The sequence below is a fragment of the Syngnathus scovelli genome, chromosome 5, assembly GCF_024217435.2.
Source record: "Syngnathus scovelli strain Florida chromosome 5, RoL_Ssco_1.2, whole genome shotgun sequence".
NCBI lineage: Eukaryota > Metazoa > Chordata > Actinopteri > Syngnathiformes > Syngnathidae > Syngnathus > Syngnathus scovelli.
Genome location: NC_090851.1, coordinates 18,966,623 through 18,989,564, shown reverse-complemented (window position 1 = coordinate 18,989,564; position 22,942 = coordinate 18,966,623). Strand labels below are relative to the sequence as shown.

The following is a 22,942-nucleotide window of genomic DNA, read 5'->3' as shown; positions in this document are numbered from 1 at the left end:
AGAGAATCAGTCGAAACAGTCAGCAGGTAAAAAAAAAAGTATTGTCTGAACAAAAGAATTTGCTTATAAAACCTTTTTTTTTAGTTTGGGTTTGTGAAAATGTTTGGCTAAATGGATGTCAATAGTTTTGTGGTGTTGATGAACAAATAGTTTACAGTTTACTTCCCCACGGCTGTGCCACTACTTGCATTGGTTCCCTTTTTTTTTAAGCCTGCCTGTCTTAAGAAATACCCTGGTTGCATATTGTACTGAGCTGTGTGTGTTTTTTCAAAAAAAGATGAGTAAACAAAAAGTAATAAATGTATTTAAACAGCCAACGCCAGCTTATATATATATTTATGTGTGTGACAGATACATACTTACAGTCCTCGTGGTACAGTGTTTGTCCAAGATGATGGCAACAACTCCAGCTGTTATAAACTGATACAGGCAAACGCACGCACACACACAAGGGAAAATAATAAATATTAAAACGTTTACACTAGACGGACAGCGCCAATGTCATCTTAAGTCCTCTTTTACATATATTGTAATCATTTGTTTAAATAACATTTTTAATCTGTGAATGTGTTTGCATTGTTAGATCACATGCACCGTATTATTCCAGTTTCACACCACGGACAGACTAAGTACCGTATTTTCCGGACTATAAGTCGCAATTTTTTTATAGCTCGGCCAGGGATGCGACTAATACTCAGGAGCGTCTTATATGTGAAATTATTAACACATTATTACTTGATAAATAACACATTACTTACTTATTAGTAGTACAGGGTCCGTCAAAATGATGACACATTTGTAGGTTTAGTAAAATACAAATAAATTAAAGAAACAAACAAAGTTTTTGTTTATTTTCGAAAAGTACATATAATGCCATTTTGTTTTGTTTTGTTTCGTTTCATTTCATTTTCTTTTCGAATAATGTTATTTTGTTTCGTTTCAGTTGCTAACATGAATTGGACCGGTGAGCAGCGTGCTTTCATTGTGGAAACGTTAATCAAGAACAAATATGTAACTGCAACACAACGAGCGTTCCGTTTGCGCTTCAGAATTGGTAGACATGATCCCGTACCTGCTCTAAACACGGTCTTGTTATGGGTTACTAACTTCAGAGCCAGAGGATCAGCATTGAAACGAAAATCAACCGGCCGACCTCGCACCGCCAGAGCTCCAGAAAATGTGGCAGCGGTAAGACCAAAATAACATTGTTCAAAAAAACGAAACGAAAATGAAATAAAACAAAACGAACCAAAAAATGGCATTACGTGTACTTATCGAAAATGAAAAAAAATAACTTTTTGTTTCTTTAATTTATTTGCATTTTATTAAACCTACAATTTTGCCGGACCCTGTATATCAATTCACATGTTATTTTCACACTAAACCGCATGAGGGCGCTCTAGGTCTGTGGAATAATTAGAACTGTAACTGACGATGAGTCCGTATAAGCTTTTGCTGGTGAACCATGGTGTTTTGCTGAACCATCATTTAGTACGTTTTGCAAAACGTACTAAAAAATGTTGAAATGAGTCTAGGCAATTGAGAAGGATCTTTGCCATTTGGGTGGCACTGAATGTTCGCATGGAAATGGAATCAGGTCTGAAGCATGGGTGAACAGTTTTGGGAGAGATATGTGCTTTTGCAGGTTTGCTATGGTATTGTGCTGAACTGTAAGAGTGTTATGCCAAATAATCTTAGACTTTAGAGAATGTAATTTTTGTTTCATGAAATGAGCCAAACCAATAGAGAAAAACTAATATTATTTTATGACTCAGTCAGAGAAGTGAATATTTTTCTCCTCATTTCGTAAAAAAATTAGGAGTTGCGCTAGGTGTCCAATACAATTTATAAGTTTAAACGTTCTGCTTTTTTTCATTTATAATTCCATCATTCTAACATTACCGCTATTTCAAGGTCATTATACCATAATACAGAATGCTGATGTATTTGAGCAACACAAGTAAAAAAACTCACCACTAGGCCACTCCACCATGGCACGCCCAGGTAAACCACCTCAGTGTGGTTTATAAAATGCAGTGGAATAGCGTAGGACATGATCATCAGGCCCAGCACCACCTGACTCACCTATAACCATGCACAAAACACAATACAGTAAACATAATACAGTAAACATACCGTATTGGCCCGAATATAAGATGGCCCCGATTATAAGACGACCCCCCTTTTCAAGACTGAAGTTTGAGAAAAAAAAATAAAAATAATTCTTGAACGCCAAATTTCATTTTTATACAGGAAATATTTACAGTATATCTGAAACAAATGACAATCTGAATAAGAAAAAATATTGCAATGAATTAATGCAAACTGGTTTAAACTTAAGAGTAGCTGAGATCTGTCATGTCAGAACATTACTCCTCACAAACATCCTTTGCCTCGCTGTGCTCAGTGTCACTGTCCTCACTTCCATCCTCTGGCTCTGCTGGCTCCTCCCATAGCACGTCATCCTCACTGCCGTCCAGGGCATTTAATATGCAACATTTTTTAAACCCGTGGTTGATGCTCTTTGGGGAAACTGCAATCCATGCATGGAGGATCCACTCACAGAGCAAACGTACAGGAGGCTTTCGAATCTTTCCTGTTGGTGTGAGTACGTGATCACCAGACAGGAGCCACTCTGTTTAATTCTTTCGCAGATTGTCTTTGAATGGTTTGTTGACCACAACATCCAACACCTGCAGCTGACTTGTCATCCCCTCCAGAATGATCACTAAGTCGCCGTTCATCGCCTTCACTTGTTTTTTGACTGGATCAGACAGGTGTCCACGAAATGCATCCAAAATCAGCATGTTCCTCTTTTTTCTGAGTCCCCCATGCCGTCTGCCCCACACAACCTTGAGCCAGTCTACTACAAGTTCGGTCTCCATCCAGCCCTTTTCCTGGGCACGTACAATAATGCCATCTGGCATCGCCTCCTTAGGTACTGTCTTACGTTTTAAAACCACATACAGAGGGAGTTTGGTTCCGTCTGCTAGGCAGACTAACATGACGGTAACGCGGCTCTTCTCATTTCCAGTGGATTTTATAATAACAGATTTCTCACCTTTCTTGTGTACAGTGACAGGTGTTGGCATGTCAAAAAACACAGGTGTCTGATCAGCATTGCCAATCTGATCCAGTGGGTAAGAGTGCTTTTTCCTTAAATTGATCACATAGCACTGAAAAGACAACAGATTATCTTCAAAGTTAGAGGGCAGGCACTGTGCTAGACTTGTTCTGCGTCGCAGCGTTAGTCTGTTACGCCGCATCATTATTTTACACCAGCCGAGGCTTGCTTTAAAGTCAGCGGTGTTTAGCTCTTTGGCTATTTCCATGGCCTTGAGCTGAATGACAGCTCTGCTGATGGGCATCCCGTCCTTTCGTTTCTCGTCCACATACGCGCACACCCTCCTGTCGAGCTCTTGAAAGCGGACGCTCTGAGGACCACGGAAAGCTTTTCTCTGACTGAGCATTTTTTTAGGCGATCTTCTTTAGCTCTCCATCTCCGTACATTGCACTCCGTGACAACATATTTCACAGCCGCTTGGCAATTGTTTGAAGACTCTGCCTCATTTATCACTATCATCTTGAAGTTTGCGTCATAACTTCTCCTCAGCTGCCGGTTAACCTGGCCGATCTTCGACGCACTTTTCTCAAGATTGTCGCTATGTTTCTACATTTTGTTATCTCTTCTCTTATTTTCTTGTCTTTTCTTTCTTATCGCTATTTTTTATTTTTCTTCTTCGTGCTACTGCTATATTTATTCAGTTTTTCTTCGTGCTTCCGCTATTTTTCTTCTTCGTGACGGGTTTGCTTTGGTCTGGGGAGTCAAGTTCAGCATTCACTTTGAAGGTATCTGGCGCTCTCTAGCGTTGCGAATGTCTAGGAATGTATAAGACGACCCCCACTTTTTCAGTCTTATTTCAATGCAAAAAACATCATCTTATATTCGGGCCAAAACGGTAATACACCATTACTGGTATCCTCTCTATGTTTATACTGTAAACACACAATTGCATATTCTTTTAGGTTGTGTATTAAAAAATCAAAAAATCAAAAAATATCAAAAAATATCAAAAAATACATTTTCCTCATTATCAGACGCTACTATTTTGAACCTTATGGTTTATAGTCTAGTGTGGCTTATCTATGGATTTTTCATGATTTTGATGATATTGTATAATTTGTGCATATTGTCTTATATATAGAAATTAAACATTAATCACGTGTGGCTTATAGTCCAGTGTGGTTTATATATGAACAAAACAGGATTTTCCTTTAATTTTAGCTGGTGCGGTTTATAGTCCAGAAATTGCAATAATTGATCTCCAGTCAGAAACATACATGCAAATATGACAGAAGAGTAAGATTATACCTGTTTTTATGTAACATTTATTTATGTCAATAAGCACCAGTAGGCGTGCAAGCGGCGCCATATTAATTGAGTTAGATCATCATTTTGTCTGTCCTCAGTCATAACCATTAAATGGCAACATCTGACCACATACAGATCCAGTGGAATTCTGGAAGTCGACTGCCTTGTTACTCGTCATATTAGTTTTTCTACGCAAAATGTTGGGTAAATGTTGCCTTGGTACTTGGACAAAGCTTCGGAAATCAACGTTAGTTGGCGTTGTTGCTTAGAAGGTTTTAAACTGCAGTCGTATGCGGCACGCTTCCGGAAAGCTGCACCCGTGCGACCACAAGTTCACGGGAGTTCATACTGAAGAGTTGAGGTCACGCGGTAATGACCGCATAAAAAGAGAGCTCCTGTATTTGTATACAATTGCTGCAAAGCTGCACCAGTGAAAGCACAAGAGCATGGGGGTTCACGCTGAAGAGTTGAGTTCATGCGATATCAACCGAATAAAAAGAGAGCAACTGTATGTTATAGTTAAGAGGCTGGACAATGAATCTTTTTAAGAGCAAGCTTTAATGTGGGGCTTTTTCAGTAATGAACACATCCACGAGATGCAATATACCAGCTCAACTTCCACACATGCGCAATGACACATGATGCCACGGGTGCCTATGTGCTTTTACAGTCATCACACTGTATTGTAAACAATAGCCATCCTTTCATCCTTTTCGTTCATTTTCATTCGCTTTTTGGACATTATTTCCGGGACTTTTTCTCATCTACCATGGACGAGATATAAGGACAGTGCTGATCAGCTGTCTGTTTCAAGTCTGCCGTAACATGGTAACACAAGTAGACGGACGTTTTGTAAGCTGGAAGGTTTTTCTGTGTTTTTACTACCTCAGCTTAAGAGCGTCAGTCTGGTATTAAGTCAGTCATCACAAGGGCTAACCCTTGTGCAGTATTTGTCAATTTTCTGGACATTTTACACATATAAGATGTTTCATCAAAGGCCAAACATTGGGAAAAAAAACACTAAAGAGCTGAAATTTCACACCGATTTTAAGAATATGTCAATAGTCAAAATGGCACCATGCTGTCATTTCTAAGTTAGATATTCTTAATAGTCCATTGATTTAATATTTTTACCCTTCCTTTGGTATTTTGCTAAATGTTGGCAAAACTGACTACCATTCAAAATCATAATTCATGATGCACTGTAAACCACATGTTTATAAGTGTATTTCCCACCATTACCAAACGAATCTCTTCCGTGGCAATGTTCAACATTCAAGTGTGGGAGTGTTAACAGCTTTTATCCAGCAGGTGGAGCCAGAAGACAACTCACAATTTTACATATGACGATGTATGTTCTTGTAGAGTGAGTTTGCATGCACAGAATTGGCTCGGAACGGTCTATTTCACCTTGCAGTTGCATCCTTTGCAGCTCAAGAGCGTGTTTTTTCTTAAGCCCAGCAGCACGTTCCAGGAGAGCTGCCTTTTCTACTACTGTTGTGTCTTGGTATGCAATCATGCGCAAGAATGTACAGTCACGAACATGCCTGTCATCCCTGCACATTTGAGATAGTACATTTTTGCGCACACTACGTGTAAGGCAATATGCAGTGCATCACAATTATTTGTGCTCATGGCACAATATTGCTTTTATTGCCCGTAGAGGGTAGCAAATCCAAACAAATAAATGAATAATAAATAGGTATGGATAGGTCTCATGCCACTGAATAATTTGAGTGATTGAAAGTAAAAAAATATACACTTCAAAGAGTGTGCCATTTCCTGGCCTAAATAATGTGTTTTGTGGTCAATTTTATTTCACTGCACAAGAGTTGACTAACCTTACATAACCAACAGACGTGTGCTTGTCCAAGGAAAAGCACATTTGTGAGCATTGATAGTGACTCACCCGAAGCTAGATGTCTAGAAGCTCAAAAATCCCCTCAAACGTCCTCCTCAGAAACTGGAACTAGCAGTTCAAGATGAACTTTAACCAAGCTAAACCAGGGAGGTTACCTGAGGACAATTCAAATTTGAGTTTGTATCAAATTCCATAGACCCTTGATGGCCATTTAGAAGCATTACACTTAACTCTTTGAATGCCAAGCTGTAAGTGTCAGTTTCAGCTCAGTTTAAATTTCAAAGGTTAGATGTTGCATAGTTCTTGTCACACGCTTATCTTAAAACACTGTGTACAGCTGTTGCTCATACCCTTTTGAAGATGGAGGTAGAATGTCCAAATGGAGGCAAGCAGGCATGCAGGCTGAGGGAGAGAGGCAATGGCAGGCAGGCAAAGGTGGTAGGCCAAGCAAGGAAAGGGGGGAGGGGGAATGGCAGGCAGGCAAACAGGTGGCACACAGGTGCAAATCCAAATTGTTTGTAATCCAACTAAGGCAGGGGTCTCAAACTCCAGTCCTCGGGGTCCGCATTCCTACATGTTTTCCAAGTTTCCCTCGTTAAACACACCCGATTAAATTATCAGGCCCCTGCAGAACGTGAGGATGAACTGATCATTTGAATCAGGTGAGATCGATCGTCGCTCTTCGGACACAAAGTATGGCAGCGGACCAAGAGGTTTGTACGGCTTCGTGCACCAACTGCACCCTTCTCTTAGATAGGTTGTCTCTGCTAGACGGACGTGTCCGCCAGTTAGAGCAGAATAGTGCGATAACAATAGTTGCGGCGGACACAGACGCGGGCTGTAGTCAGCCCGCTAGCCCGGTTACCATTAGCCCCAAGTGGCTTGCTAATTGCGATGAGCCAGGTAAGACGCATAGCCGTCCAAAGTCATCTCGGTCTACTGGCCCTCGCACTTTGGTCCTAGGCGACTCCATTACCCGAAACATTATGCTTAAAAATCCAGCCACGGTAATGTGTATTCCTGGGGGCAGAGCACCCGACATAGAAGCTAATCTTAGGGAGCTGACTCGCAATAGGCCTAGTCAACAGCGTAGTTCCACCAACACTAGCTACTCCGACATAGTGATACACGTCGGCTCCAATGATGTTAGGATGAGACAATCAGAGATCACAAAGAAAAACATAGCGAGGACTTGTGATCTTGCCAGAAAGATGAGTCGGCATCGAGTATTTGTCTCTGGCCCCCTGCCTGGGAGAGGCACTGATGAGAGGTTTAGTAGATTAGTCTCCCTTAATCGATGGATGGCTGGGTTCTGTAAAAAGCAGGGACTGTATTTTATAGATAACTGGTCCTCCTTCTGGGGCCTGCTGAGGAAGGACGGCCTTCACCCTAACCGTGAAGGCGCCTTCACTCTTTCTAGGAATATAGATTACTGTTTGAGCCACTCATGACAGGTCACTTTAGAGCAGCCCAGGGCACAGGTGATTAGACCACCTGTGAGGATGGGTTTGGAGTCTGTTAAGTTAAAGTTAACTAGCGCTAGGCTAGACTTTCAGCATACACATAGCTCCTCGTGTAGACTAGAGTGCGACAGTTTAACTGCAGTACACATAAACACACTTTCTACTGGGGTAGTAGACAAATCCAATTACTCCGTCCCGACCGGTCTTACTGATGAAACGGTGCCTGTTTTAGATAACTTCACATGTGTAACACATATTCATCATCAAATTCCCACGGTCGTTTCATCCCACCGCGCTAATAAACTTTTGAGAGGTGATGTTAGGCCTAGAGAACACAATTTTACTCGCATCCCGTTTAAAAATCCTTCGATAGATACGCACCCTGATCGACCGATTACACTTAAACTCGGTTATATGAATATTAGATCGCTTCATACGAAAGCAGTTCTCGTTAATGACCTTATCACGGAACATAATCTAAACGTTTTTGGTCTTTGCGAGACCTGGTTAAAACCTAATGAACTGCTGCCACTTAACGAGGCCTCGCCTCCAAATTTTGTGAGCTCGCATGTGGCACGTCCTCGAAAAAAGGGTGGGGGTGTCGCCCTCATCTCAAATTCTGAGCTTAGATTTAGGCCTCGCTCAATTCACGTATTTAAAACATTTGCAGTTCTCATTGTGCGATCCACTGCTTTACCGTCATTCTATCTTGCTGTTATTTACCATCCACCCGGGGCTTACTCTGGCTTTCTGGATGAATTTTCAGAATTTGTGGCTGATCTAGTGACAAATGCAGATAATATAGTTATCATGGGTGATTTCAACATCCACATGAATTCACCGTCAGAACCACTGACTTCGGCATTTCAAACTTTAATCGATACGTTTGGTTTTACGCAAGCCGTACAGGCAGCAACGCATAAGAATGGAAATACCTTAGATCTGGTATTATCCCGGGGACTAGCAACCTCAAATATAGCAGTGCTGCCATACACTACTGTTCTGTCTGATCATTTCTTAATAATTTTAAATTTTAGTTCCTTGTCAAAGACAAGAGAGCAATCAGAATTTTAGCAGCCGTAATTTTAACTCCACGACTACAACTGCGCTATCTGAGTTACTGTCACCGGCAACCGCCATGTTTCCCGCATACAGCGGCTCTATTGATAATCTTACAAATGAATTCAATGTGACATTATTAAAAGCCATCGACTCTGTGGCACCGCTACGTCTGAAAACTCGCCGTAGATGGCCAACTCCGTGGTTCACAGATGAAACACGTACGCTTAAACAATTATGTAGAAAGCATGAGCGCAGATGGCGTTTAACCAAAGTTGAGGTTTTCCATCAGGCATGGAAGGACAGCCTCCTGAAATATAAAGATGCGCTTATTTTAGCAAAAACTCGTTATTTTTCGCAAGTCATTAATCTCAATAAAAACAATCCTAAATACCTATTTGATACAGTGGCAAAGCTAACTCTGCGCCAGCCGACCCCCGATAGCTCCTTCCACTCAGCTGACGAGTTTATTAATTTTTTTGCTCAAAAGATTGAGTCCATTAGGGACGAGATCAAGAATACCATTCCAATCGCTCCGCCGGTTACTAGCGCTGGGGATCATGCAATAACCCTCTCAAATTTTAAAAGCGTGTCCCTTGAAATGCTTACAAAATTGGTTAGTGCGGCTAAACAAACAACATGTTTACTCGACCCGCTTCCAGCCAAACTACTTAAAGAATTATTTCCAATTTTAGGACCGTCCGTCTTAAATATAATCAATCTGTCTGTTTCCTCTGGGATAGTGCCAACAGCCTTTAAATCCGCTATTATTAAACCGCTACTTAAGCGAGCAAATCTTGACCCGGACTGTCTCAGTAATTATAGGCCAGTTTCAAACCTCCGATTCATAGCAAAACTTCTTGAAAAAGTAGTAGCGCAGCAGCTTATTGATTACATGGTCACTAATAATCGATATGACTTTATTCAGTCTGGTTTTAGAGCTAATCATTCCACAGAGACAGCACTTGCTAAAGTGACTAATGATCTCCTCATAGCTATGGATTCAAATACGTCGTCTGTATTGTTACTACTCGATCTTAGTGCTGCCTTTGACACTGTAGACTTCGATATTTTATTAGGGCGTCTTAAAAGTTGTGTTGGTATCTCAGGGTCAGCACTCAACTGGTTCAATTCCTATCTATCAGACAGGACACACCGAGTGGTCCATGGCAATACGTCCTCTGAGCTCTATAATGTTACGTGTGGTGTCCCACAGGGATTGGTACTCGGACCGATTTTATTTAATATTTATATGATTCCGCTTGGGGACATAATACGTAAATATAATATTAGTTTTCAATGCTACGCGGATGACACCCAATTATATATGACGTTATCGATGACAGATCCACGGGACTGTTGTAATCTCGAGGCGTGCCTTGCGGAGATCAAGCAATGGATGTCTCTCAACTTCCTTCGTCTTAACCCAGATAAAACTGAGATGTTGATAATTGGTCCTACTTATCAACACTTATTTAAGGAAACCACTATAACTATAGATAACCGTACTATCACTCAGAGTAATACGGTAACTAATCTCGGGGTAATATTTGACCAAACGCTCCCCTTTCAAAAACACATTAAGAATATAACCAGGATTGCGTTTTTTCACCTTCGTAATATTGCTAAGATTCGTCCTATCCTCTCGACCGGGGATGCGGAAACCATTATACATGCGTTCGTCACGTCGCGCCTGGACTACTGTAATGTATTATTCTCTGGTCTTCCTAAGTCCAGCATCAAAAGTCTACAGTTAGTGCAAAATGCCGCTGCGAGGCTGCTCTCACGGTCAAGAAAATTTGATCACATTACCCCAATATTAGCCAAATTACATTGGCTCCCGGTCCATTTAAGATGAGACTTCAAGGTTCTTCTACTAACCTATAAATCACGGCTTCATGGCTTAGCGCCTTCATATCTCGTCGATCTAGTCGTTCCTTATGTTCCGTCTCGTAACCTTCGTTCGCAAAACGCTAGTCTTTTAGTTACACCGAGGGCTAAGAAAATGTCTGCAGGTTCTAGAGCATTCTCTATTCAGGCTCCAGAGCTTTGGAATGCCCTACCAATGGATATTAGAACTACTACCTCAGTAGAAACATTTAAGACACGTTTAAAGACACATTTCTATGAGATGGCCTTTAACTAACTTGTAGTGGCCGATTTGGCCGGAGTTTGTTTTGCTCTCTCTGCCCACCCCCTCCCTGGCTGGGGAGGGGGTTAGGTGGCTCAAAAGCTGATAGCGGCTAGCTGGATTCTCGGGGACCAATTCAAGATGAAGAAACTGCAGCTCAACCTCCTTGAAGACACTGCCAGGACAATCGAGGGCACCTCCGACATCCATTTTTTCATTGATTTTCATATTATGTATTACTTGTGCCCTCTCTGCATCCATTACAACCTGGTGATCCTGAAAGGGGGATCCTTCCATCTGTGGTCCCTTCTCAAGGTTTCTCATTTTCCCCTGGCAGGGTTTTTTTGAGTTTTTCCTTGCCCTTTTGGGAGCTTAAGATCAGGGGATGCTTTGAGAATAATTGTCAATTTTGGCTATGTGAAGCCCTTTGAGACTGTTTGTGATTTAGGGCTATACAAATCTTGACTTGACTTGACTTGTGTGTTCAACGAGGGAAACTTGGAAAACATGTAGGAATGTGGCCCCCGAGGACTGGAGTTTGACACCCTTGAACTAAGATTTCAACATAAAGGGTTCTAAGAAGTAAACTAAAGTTTGTTTCTAAATTCCAAGTTTCAAGTTCCAAAAATGACAAGCTTGGAGCAGACTTGAAGTAGTTTGAAGCGGCCTTTTAGCGGTAAAAAACTATGTCACTACTATCTTCCTTCTTTGTCTAACTGAGACTGACTACCAAGTGGGAGCAGCCTATTTCCCTGATCAGGTGACTGATCAGGTGACCAAAGGCTTTGTCAAATAAAAGTGCATGGCCCAAGGCCAGCGAATCTTAAACAAAAATAAGAATTTAAGCTAAGGAAACTAAATTGGCTCCAACACAAGCTTTCGCAGAAAAAATAACCTATAAAATCCCAGCCGATTTCGAGCAGTTTCACTCATTTTGTTAGGCCTACAGAATATTGTGTGCTATGGCTATATATACACGAGTGGTACCAGATGAAAGATTGGACCCTCTTCTTTAATTAGGGAAAAATATGGACTGAATGGAAGTTGGACTATGCCTTTGAATTTGTGAACTCGATCAGTGAGATTGGATGTACACTGTTTGAAGAATTCTGCAAAAGAGAATTCACTGAAAACAGAGATCCAGTGGCAAAGTATTGCTACAAAAAGCTGAGTGATTCAAAGTTCAAGGTTACTTTCACTGCTCTGGGAGATGTTTTGGGTGAGCTGGCACAACTCTGCCTCACTTTACAAAGATGCAACCTGACTGTGATGGAAGGACACTGCATTTCGATCAGTGAGATTGGATGTACACTGTTTGAAGAATTCTGCAAAAGAGAATTCACTGAAAACAGAGATCCAGTGGCAAAGTATTGCTACAAAAAGCTGAGTGATTCAAAGTTCAAGGTTACTTTCACTGCTCTGGGAGATGTTTTGGGTGAGCTGGCACAACTCTGCCTCACTTTACAAAGATGCAACCTGACTGTGAAGGAAGGACACTGCATTTCTAGAGCAAAAATTGAGAAGTTGCGTTCCTAATACTTGAAGGAGAAGGATGTACAGTGGAGTGACCGTGTCAAAGAAGCAATGGGGACGTCATCAGCTGATGGCAGAAATACTGGTGAGATTATTCATTTCATTAATAAACTCTGTGATCACATGGATGCTCGTTTTCCAGAGGATTAATTAAAGGAGTGGTCTGCACTTGACATTGAAGCATTGAGCTCAAACATCAGTTTTGACTATGGATTGGCAGACATTGCCACACTAGCAAAGAAGTATGAGGCAATTCTCCACCACCCACAGTTTATGAATGCCATTAACAGTCAATACGCTGAATTCAAGTAGACAATAAAGCAAACAGTTAAACAGGGGTCAATCAGCACATTCTCAGATATGATTGCTGCTGCACTTAGATGTGAGGAGCTAAAGAAAGTCTCACAGCTTGTGGATATCTGTGCTGCATTTCAAGCTTCCATCACTCTAAAAAGTCATTCAGGGCCTCAGTATATATCACAATAGTATTAAAAAAGTATATTGACTTAATAAAATCTCAAAAAAATCACAAAGCAGATAATTTGAGTTGGATATATCAAAATAAATGTTGAAAAATTAGATAGTTATTTTTGCCTTATATTTACCTCCATTATTAAGCTTGTTTGACAAAATAAATTAGTATTTGACAATCTAATTATAATTCTAAGATATTCATAATTTATTTAGTAAATACCTGTCAGAATATTTGAGTATGGGCCAATCATACCAATCGGTTTCAACAACTACAATTATTTCTTACTCTTACTCAATATTTGTAATCTCTAACAACAACTTGAGAAAATGAGTTTTCGCGCTCTAGAGTGTAATCATGGGATATCTACCATTCCTTTATACATTTTTTTTAAATAGAACTATATTTCTGCTTTCCTTCCTTTTATCTTCTATTATAAAGTCATTTTCCTTTTAATTTCAATAGTTTTGTATCATTTTGAACCAAAATCGCTTATCGGTATTTTAAAACCGAAGACGATTTGGTAGGATGAGCCAACTTCCTGTCTAGCCTCCTCTGAGGATTGCGTAATCACACGGCTGCCTATGTTGACAGACTATGCAGTTAGACAGAACTGCTCTCTGTCTTTATGTCTCTGTTTAAGTGTTCAAACACTGTGGCTATATTAACTAATTTCCGTAGTTAAGCTGACGTATATAATATCTTGTGTTTTTTGTCATCTGTCTGTAACGTCGTGTTTCTTTAGATCAGGGGTGGGCAATTAATTTTTACAAGGGGCCACATGAAAAACCTGAGTTGTGTCAGAGGGCCACACCTACGATAACTTAAACCTGCTCAATTTTCTTCCATTGTAAAATGCACAAAATTATTTATTTTAAATAGCTGGTACTGGTAACTAGAAGAATACAATTATTCTGTTTATTATTGTATTTATATTAAGCTATGTGAAATTGTGGTGTATAGGTCAAATAAAAAAACAATCATTAATCAGTACAATTTATTCTTAACTTTTTTAACTTTTCCTCAAATGACAAAGCCGCTGCATCTCTGGGTGTGAAGCTTGAACATAAGTCCTTGTTGGGCTTGCAGTTTTGCTTGCAATGCATCAGCCTCTGTTGCACGCTGTTTATCAGACAGATGTATTTTTTCTCATGCTTGGTCGTGTAGTGACAACTCAAATTATATTCTTTAAACACAGCGATCTGTGTACCACAAATCAGGCACGCGGCTTTACCTTTCATTTCTGTAAAGAAATACTTGGCAGTCCATGTTTTGTTGAAAACACGGCACTCCTTGTCAACTTTTCTTTTCTGAGGGTCAGCACACATTTCGAGGGCAGCATTACTTCGCACTGTTCACCTTCACGCACAGCTCACATACACGTACGCTACACGGAAGTGCAACACCTTTCAAAATAAAAGCAAAACAGTTGTATTGCACGTAGACACTGATTTTTTTTAAAATTAAGTTGTAATCAAATATAATTTACGATCGGCCTCATGCGGGCCGGACAGGGACGCACAAAGGGCCGGATGTGGCCCGCGGGCCGTATTTTGCCCAGGTCTGCTTTAGATGAACAAAACGGCTTTGAAAAGATACCTTATAAGGTATCCAAGATGTTCTTGTGTTTCAAGTACATGGGTTAGGGTTAGGGGGCTACGAAAAAAGGTTCTCCAGCCTTATGGCTAGTGATCCTGGAATGCTTCATGCGCCTGCCTGTAGAATAAGAGCTCTCCAGTTCAAATTTACAGTGAACAACTGAGGAGCAGTCGTCCATTTATTTCGTTTTACATTCATTTTGGTTTTGTTTTTTTTTCTTTAAATTTTGTTTTACAATGGAGGATTACATATCCAAACAATTTTCAACTATGGATTTTTGGTCGAAGCAGGAGATCATCAGTTAAGGAAGAGCAACTCCGGAGTTAAAGGTTTGATTCGGACAACGGGACTTCGGAACGGAGTGGTACGCACAATCGAAAACAAGTTTTTCATTCCATGTGTGTTGGAATAATTTAAGTGAAGCCTTGGCCTGCCAGACCTGGAGGCCTCACCTTTACGAGTTTATCTTTCCTTTGATCTAGGTTCTTCCTTTTTAGTGATAGGGATGTCTTTTTATCCCTGTCAGCCATTTGTATCCTTCCTGTCCTTATGTTGTCTGTGTGTTTTTGTTCCCGTAAGAGGCCTTCACTAACAATGAGTAGGGCTTATTTGCATAGTTGAAATGTTCGTTGTTTGATTCACAGGAACTTCATTCCTTTTAGTTAGCTGTAGGTTTGGTTCATAGATTGTAGTTGATCAGAACTGTTTTTCTTTGTTAAGGGTTATATACAGTTAGAAGTAGTTGCATACAAGTTATCCCATATTTACTCAATGTTTGTTTAAGGAACTGCATACCAGTTACCTCACGTTTGTTTAATGTGTGTTGAAGTGTTTAGGACAAGTTACTTATTATTATTGTGTGTTAATTTACCAAGTAGATAAAGTTAGCAAAGATTTAGTTGCATTTGTTCCACAGCAGAGCGGCAATCAACGTGCTTCAAGGTATTTGATCACAGTCGAGGACGAGTCAGCCAACTGTGAGGGAAGACGGCTGGTTGAGGAAAGAGAACATACTCTGGGGGGGGGGGGGGGGGGGGGTCACGAGCCAACAAGGAAGTGCTAATTCACACCACACTACATTCTTTAGCTAATCAGCGTTGCTACAGACACAATCTCCCCTCCCTTTAGTGTAAGCAACGCCTCTGTAACCAGGGCAACCAAAATATTAAAAAGAGGGGCACGTGGAGTAAGAACTCAGAATTGATGGAGGTTGTAACTGAGATTGCTTTCTCTATCGTTCTCCTCGCGAGTAAACCTGTTCTGGTTGTCTTCTCCTCTTCATTCCAGCGTGTGATTTAATGTCTGATCGTATTTAGACCTGACAATGTGCTTTATTGAGTGTTTTTATGTGTGAAGACTGCTGATATGAGATTTTAATTAAAATAGCTCAAATTAAATAATGAATAAGCCACACTCGAGCAGCGTTCCCCAACCTTTTCTGTGACACGGTTAGGTGCCGGACAAATTTTACCAGGGAGGGTGATGTCAGTGCTTCCCCAGTCATGAACCTCACCGCACGTCACTGATATAAACGTTGTCACCATTATGCTGTTAGCTAACTTTGTTAATGTTTTCGAGCCAACATATTGCTCTGCTATCCCACGGTTCATTAAGCTAATCCCATTTATACAGCAAACATCACCAAAATGGGACTAGTTTAATTGTAATTAAGCGCTACACAACATGCTAAGGCATGTTGATCTGCCATTGTTAGTGCTGCGTAGAGAGAACACCGCCGACCAGACAAAGATGATCGTATGGCCATGCATGGTCAGGCATGACATGCGACAGTTAGTGCTGTGGAGAGAGAACACCGTTGACCAAACAGAGATGTATGGCCAAAACGACTTCATTAGCAGTGTAGCAGTTGCATGTGGTTTTCCTGATCGTGTAGGTCTACAGTTTAAGTGACTCTCTGTACGGCATGGCTTCTACATAATTATTGTTGGGATTTTTGGGCAAAAGTTCATAGTTTTTCTGAGTTAGGATATCAAGTCGAATTGCATGCTGATAGAGTGACGGTGAACGAAGACATAATATCAGAATATGTAAATGGTATGTGTTAGGGTTTTCCAGGTTATCTTGATCCTATGATTATGTTGGAATGTAACCTGTAATAATTAAACTCGCCTGTCCTGTCTTAACAAAAGTAGTAGAACAAAGTGCTAAGATCTTTTGAACTGATTGACCAGCTGCAGAGGAAGCAATCAAAGTTGTTCTGTTTCCCACAACATCGTAAAACACCCCCTGCTCTGATCTTACCAGAGGCCGGGGGTTCACCAAACCTGTCCACTCCCACCCCCACTCTGTTCCTCCTAATAAATATGCCCTTGCAGGAAGGAGACCTTTCAGACTTCATTCGATAATCGCTGTTCAGACAGCGACGAATGGACTCTCCACCTGCAGGTGTCTAAAAGAACTTGCTTGTCTCCTGTTTGGTTCTTGCAAAATAAGTTGGAGTGAGCAAATCTCTAACAGTATGTATTCATAATATATAGAGAAGGATTAGATGTTTAAAATTTTGAAAAAGACAACTTTTTCCCTGTATTGCATGAAAGCTAAACTTAATACTCATTTTAAGTAATGTTATCTTCTTTTTTGTGTGTTTTCCAATATAGTTGTAAATTTTACAACAATGAAATGAAATAGTTTCATCATCCTTTTTAAGGTGGCGGCTCATGCATGGCAATGTAAGGGCTGCACATTTGAGGATTCTTCAAAAGGTAAGCTTCTCGAGCCTTATCGTGTCAAGCATGGTACAGTGGTTGTGGCCATTGCCTTCATTTAAGATGTTCTTGCTCCTTTAAGACATAGGGTGCCCTGTGTATGCATTTCAAGCAAAGAAAGGTGCTGCAAGAGAGAGATAGTGGGCACGAATGTGTTCTACTTCAGGTATGTGAAGGTATTAAAGTTTTTCCCAAAAAATAATAGCTTTGCTTGAATGTGTAGTATTGCATTTTATTAGTTGTTGAAATATTTTCTCTTCTGCAGAGTCAAATACTCATTCAACAGACACCTGGTTGTCATCAGATGTCTCATCGACCATCTGGGGGAGATGCCAGTTTGTTGTTCAAGGACTTTGAGGTTAGTATAATACTGTAGCTTTTATCATTCTTAACAATGCAATCATGGTTGACAATTAAGTTGCTGCAGTACAGTTTGTTTTTTCCTTATTGCACACAAAGAAGCTGCTTTTCATCTGTGGACATCAGATACTGTACGAGTCGCCAACATTCAGATCGATGTTGACTGATTTTACTATATGTCCTGCTTTGAAGACATAAAATTTCATTTTCTTTGTCAATTTTCTTTGCAAAGAAATAAATTATGTGTAAGCATAAATTATCCTGATGACAAAGTGTTCTAAAATTATTTTACAACAAATTTGGAACCACCACAGTCGTTTGCCCACTTAATGTCCTGCTATGCTCTTTTATGTTAAGAGGTGGTATTTGTCTTGTGACATGCAGGTTGAAGGTAAATTCTAAACATTTTTTATCTTTACAATGTCTGCAGGATGCTGCTGTTAGATCTGCCAATGTTGAAGAGGAGTTGGCAGGGGAGGTCATGAAAATGTACATGCTGCAAAACAAAGATGGGGTCAGTCGATGTTGGTATTGTGATTGAAGGCATCATTGTCTTGGAGACCTTCGCAAAGCCTGCTGCTATCTGTTGGGACTGACCTACGCATTTGATCTGCACTACTCAAATTATGGAAACCTTTCAAATAAGGTTCAGGGACTCAATAATTAACTCGGTATGTAGTTGCTGGCTACTGTTCAGAGAAATTTTCATTGGTAAATCTAACGCATTGATGTCTTAATGTTTGGATAAGTTAGGTTTCCATTAGTTGTTGGACTGGTATTGTTAGCTTTTCTGATGCTTTAACGTGAAATATCACTGTTTACAGTCCATTTCAGGAGCAGGCTATTATGTTATTATATTATGCTGTTCTTGGTGCATTTTGACAAACCCCTTATTAAGAGCTAAATTCAGCTGTTTTTATAGCATTCATATTTTTATGTAATTTGCAAAGACTCTGTGGATGTTTCACAATTGTCAAATCAGACAATTGTGAAACAATGTTGAATTAAAATGGTGTGTGTAAAATTGCTTGATTGACCCAAAGTACTCCTAGAATAAAACGTAGATACATTGTTAAAAATTAAGTGCCGTAATTTTCGGACTATAAGTCGCTCCGGAGTATAAGTCGCACCAGCCATAAAATGCCCCAAAAAGTGACAAAAAAACATAAGTCGCTCCGGAGTATAAGTTGCACTTTAAATCATTAAATCCATCGATCAAATTCCTCGTCCTTTGTCAACAACGCCGCGCGTGCGTCCTGACGTCAGCCTCGTCGTTATTCCACAGATCTACTATATAACTATATTGTAGCCTTAACAAAGTACAAGGAAAGACGTGGGTTTGGTAAACGGCTCTTTATTTAACAAAACAAACTTCCAAGCGTGTGGCGGCGTGGGCTTCCAGACACGAGAGCTCCATGGCATAGGAGGTGGAAGAGAGCTCCATACAATAGGACCGGGCGTGCGTAAAAGCCATGTCCGAGCCCCATGCACCGTCCGCGGACAGCCACCCGGCCGAGCGCCGGCCCCCGACTTCGATCCACGGAGGTGAACGAGAGCTCAGTAGAGTAGGACCAGGCATCCGTAAAAGGCATAATAGTTTTTCAAACCTTCTATGTCACTCCAAATCCTTAATTCCTTTAATCTCTGCGTCCTCCGTGTCACTTAGAAACAAAGCCACTAATGATGCCGGTAGTACGTACGTAGGTATGTTTGTCCTTTATGTAAACAACCGCCGCGCCGTGCCACTGACGTCACTTGAAATTCAAATTACAGTAATGCTTTGGTACATCACGGTTCCCCAAACTTTCTTTCTGCTGCTCGATTACTATTTTCGGCTGCATATTTTACAACTTGAAGTTTGTTACCTGCAAAATATGAGTTTCTTTTTGGTGCCATTTTTCTTAAGCCCTTCCCATTTAGAGCGCCCTCATCCAGTTTCGTCTGAAAATATATTTTTTTTCAGATGTAGTTTTTTTGTTTTGTTTATTTGGTTGTTTAATCAAAGTCAAAGTCTGCTTTATTGTCGATTTCTTCATATGCCAAGACACACAAAGAGATCTAAATTACGTTTCCAGTATCCCACAGTGACAAGACATAGTACACAATATGCATACAGGTCAACAACACAAAAAAAAAAAACAAGGCACAAACAATGAATAAATAAGAGTGATGAATAAATAATAAATAAACAAATAACATAATAAATATAAGAGGAGCAAAAATAGAGCAAGTGTACACACAGCAGACAGTGGACTTGGATATGGCGCTTTAAAGTGTTAATTGCTTTATTTGATTTTTTCTCTATTTTTTATGTTTTGAATATGTTCAAGATAAAGATATAAAAGCATGTGAAGTGATCAACTATACTAAAAATAACATGTGAAGTGGTCAACTATACTTGTAAGTAAGTGATGTGTTAATGATCAAGTAAAAATTTTTGGAAAACAAACATATATAAGTCGCTCCTGAGTATAAGTCACCCCCCACCCAAACTATGGAAAAAAACGTGACTTATAGTCCGAAAATTATGGTAAATGGAACATATTTATTTCGATACGTGATAGTCCAGTATATATATTTTTTTGTGGTTTGAACTTGGGTTTACTATTGTATTGACTTAAGATTTTAAGTAAATCAACTCAATTTTATATTTCATGGTACTCATTGAGTAGCATCTACTTAATTTTTTCAATTACATTTACTTAGTTCATGATGTAAATATAAATGATTTCATAGCTTTCAAATTTACTCAATATTTTTTTGTGTAAATTGTTACACTGATTAAAATGAGTAGAGCACGGTTAAATTTTTTAGAGTGATTGCAGATTGTGAAAGAGGATCCAGTTTAATGAATCATATCAAAACAGCATCTCGAAATCGTCTTGAAGTGGCACATTTGGACCAGCTGATGCGCATGACGTCAAAGCAAGAAGCAGACGAAGCCATCAACCTGGACAAAGTGTACAACCATTGGAGAAACCAGAAGGATCGACGCAAAAAATAAGGTAATATTTAGGTCAGATTTGTGCATATTTTAGTCACATTTATTATGATTTTTTGTTTATGGATATTAATCATTAAATACTGTTACTACTAGATAATTCATGGGTAGTAGAAATGCCAATGAATAACAGTGTAATTAGATATTTTACAAAGCGTTACACAAATTTACACTGTATCACAAGCTACACCACACATTGTTGTGCAAAATGTGAATGTTTTAATGTGAATAAAATGTTATGTCTGAAAGGTGTGTATGTCTCCTTTCTTCCCGAACAGGACCCTCACCCGGGCCAACACTGGACCTCACCCAGGACAAAGCAATGTAGGACTCTTCTCACCATGGCCTAAGCAAAGTAGGATTCTTCTCATGGCCTAAGCAAAGTAGGACTCTTCCCATGGTCAAAGCAGGACTCTCACATATAACATACCGTAATTTTCGGACTATAAGTCGCGTTTTTTTTTCGTAGTTTGGGTGGGGGGGACGACTTTATGTGTTTTTTTTTCAAACATTTTCAAAAAAAAAAAAAGAATAAAAAATAACCACGATAAACGAACCGCGCTGTAGCAAGGGATTACTGTAATTTGAATTTCAAGTGATGCGGCGTGGCGCGGCGGTTGTTTACAAAAAGGACAAAGATTGATCACGGGATGACGAAGATGACGAAGGGCTCTACTCTACGGAGCTTTCTTTCACCTCCATGGATTGAAGTCGGGGGCCGGCGCTCGGCCGGGTGGCTGTCCAGGGACGGTGGATGGGGCTCGGACATAGCTTTCACGGACGCCCGGTCCTACTCTACGGAGCTCTCTTTCACCTCCGTGGATAGAAGTCGGTGGCTGGCGCTCGGCCGGGTGGCTGCCCGGGAACGGTGGATGGGGCTCGGTCATGGCTTTTACGCACACCCGGTCCAATTCTATGGATCTCTCTTCCACCTCCATGGCTGGAAGTCCACGCCGCCACACGCCTGGAAGTTTGTTTTGTTAAATAAAAAGCTGTTTACCAAACCCACGCCTTTCCTTGTACTTTGTTAACGCTACAATATAATTATATACTAGATCTGTGGAATAACGACGAGGCTGACGTCAGGGCGCACGCGCGGCGTTGTTGACAAAGGACGAGGAATTTGATCGATGGATTTAATGATTTAGAGTGCACAGATGGTTTGATAATATTATTGCTTATCCATCCATCCACTTTCTGAACCGCTTAGTCCCCACAGGGGTCGCGGGTGCGCTGGAGCCTATCCCAGCCATCATCGGGCAGTAGGCGGGGGACACCCCGAACCGGTTGCCAGCCAATCGCAGGGCACACAGAGACAAACATATATATAATAGTTATTTGATATCTAATTTATATATCGTTATATGGGCCTGTGGAATATTTTGAAGTGCAAGCGCCGTCAGCGGCGCACACCCATTGTTGACAAAGGACGACCGATGGATGTAATGAATTGGAGTGACACAGATGGTTTTATAAACGTGTTATTTATGTAATAGTTTTTTTAATAACTCTGAATGTTACGTCAGGCCCGTTCTCAGCTCTTCGTTTGTGTTTATATCACGTTAGCATACCTATCGTTTAGCAGCCTGTTGTTGTTCGTTCATGTCTGTTCTTGGTGTTGGATTTTGTCGAATAAATTTCCCCCCAAAATGCGACTTACGCTCCGGAGCGACTTATATATGTTTTTTTTCACGTTATTGTGCATTTTATGGTTAATGCGACCTATATTCCGGAGCGACTTTTACTCCGAAAATTACGGTACTACACATCTCATGAATAAAATGTTTGCCTCTTTTCATTGTAAGGGGGCCAAATCACTTATATTAGAAGTAAACTGATAAAAATTGCTGTTGTAATTTGATTACAGCCGTACTGTTGTGTGGCCACAGCGTGCACATCTAGTTTTGCACACAGTGGTCCACAGTGTGTACAGAGAGCTTGTGTGTTTGCATAGACACTTGAAAAATTAGAGGGAACATCCATGTTACCCATACATATCCATGCATACATACACACATGCTTGCTTGCTTGCTTTCTTGCTTGCTTATGATCTTCCTTCGGCAGCTGCCCATATGACTGAGCAGCCCTAGGGTCCGCACTACTCACCTGCATCCCCTACTGCGGTCGAAAACATAACACACACACACACCTACACACACGCGCACCCCCCCCCCCCACACACACACACACACACACACGCGCGCACACACACACAATGACAATCCATGATCTTTAGTCTTTGTTCCCACTAAACAACCTGTTTTTGTACATTTTTTTGAACTGGTGGATATTTAGCTTGAGTTCCTCAGACTGTTCCATAGTTTGACCCCATTTGTATATACACAAAAACTTTTCAATGTTGTTT

The 22,942-nt window shown here is 40.4% G+C and overlaps 1 protein-coding gene across 11 annotated transcripts in view; it reads right to left on the bottom strand.

Annotated features, from left to right (window-relative positions):
- Positions 1-22,942, bottom strand: part of tmem176 (transmembrane protein 176) — a 276,282-nt gene that overhangs the window by 237,488 nt on the left and 15,852 nt on the right. For 9 of the 11 annotated variants that reach the window (XR_011086845.1, XR_011086846.1, XM_068650701.1 and 6 more), the window contains 2 exons: positions 1,975-2,085; positions 364-420 (listed from right to left, as the gene is read on the bottom strand). Coding sequence is in view for 9 of the 11 variants with exons in the window: in XM_068650701.1 (XP_068506802.1) it covers positions 364-420; positions 1,975-2,085 (168 nt within the window). In the remaining 2 variants the exon portion in view is untranslated. Of the gene's footprint in view, positions 1-363; positions 421-1,974; positions 2,086-6,281; positions 6,389-22,942 lie in introns of all 11 variants that reach the window. The other 2 variants (XM_068650704.1, XM_068650699.1) reach the window with 2 other exon arrangements.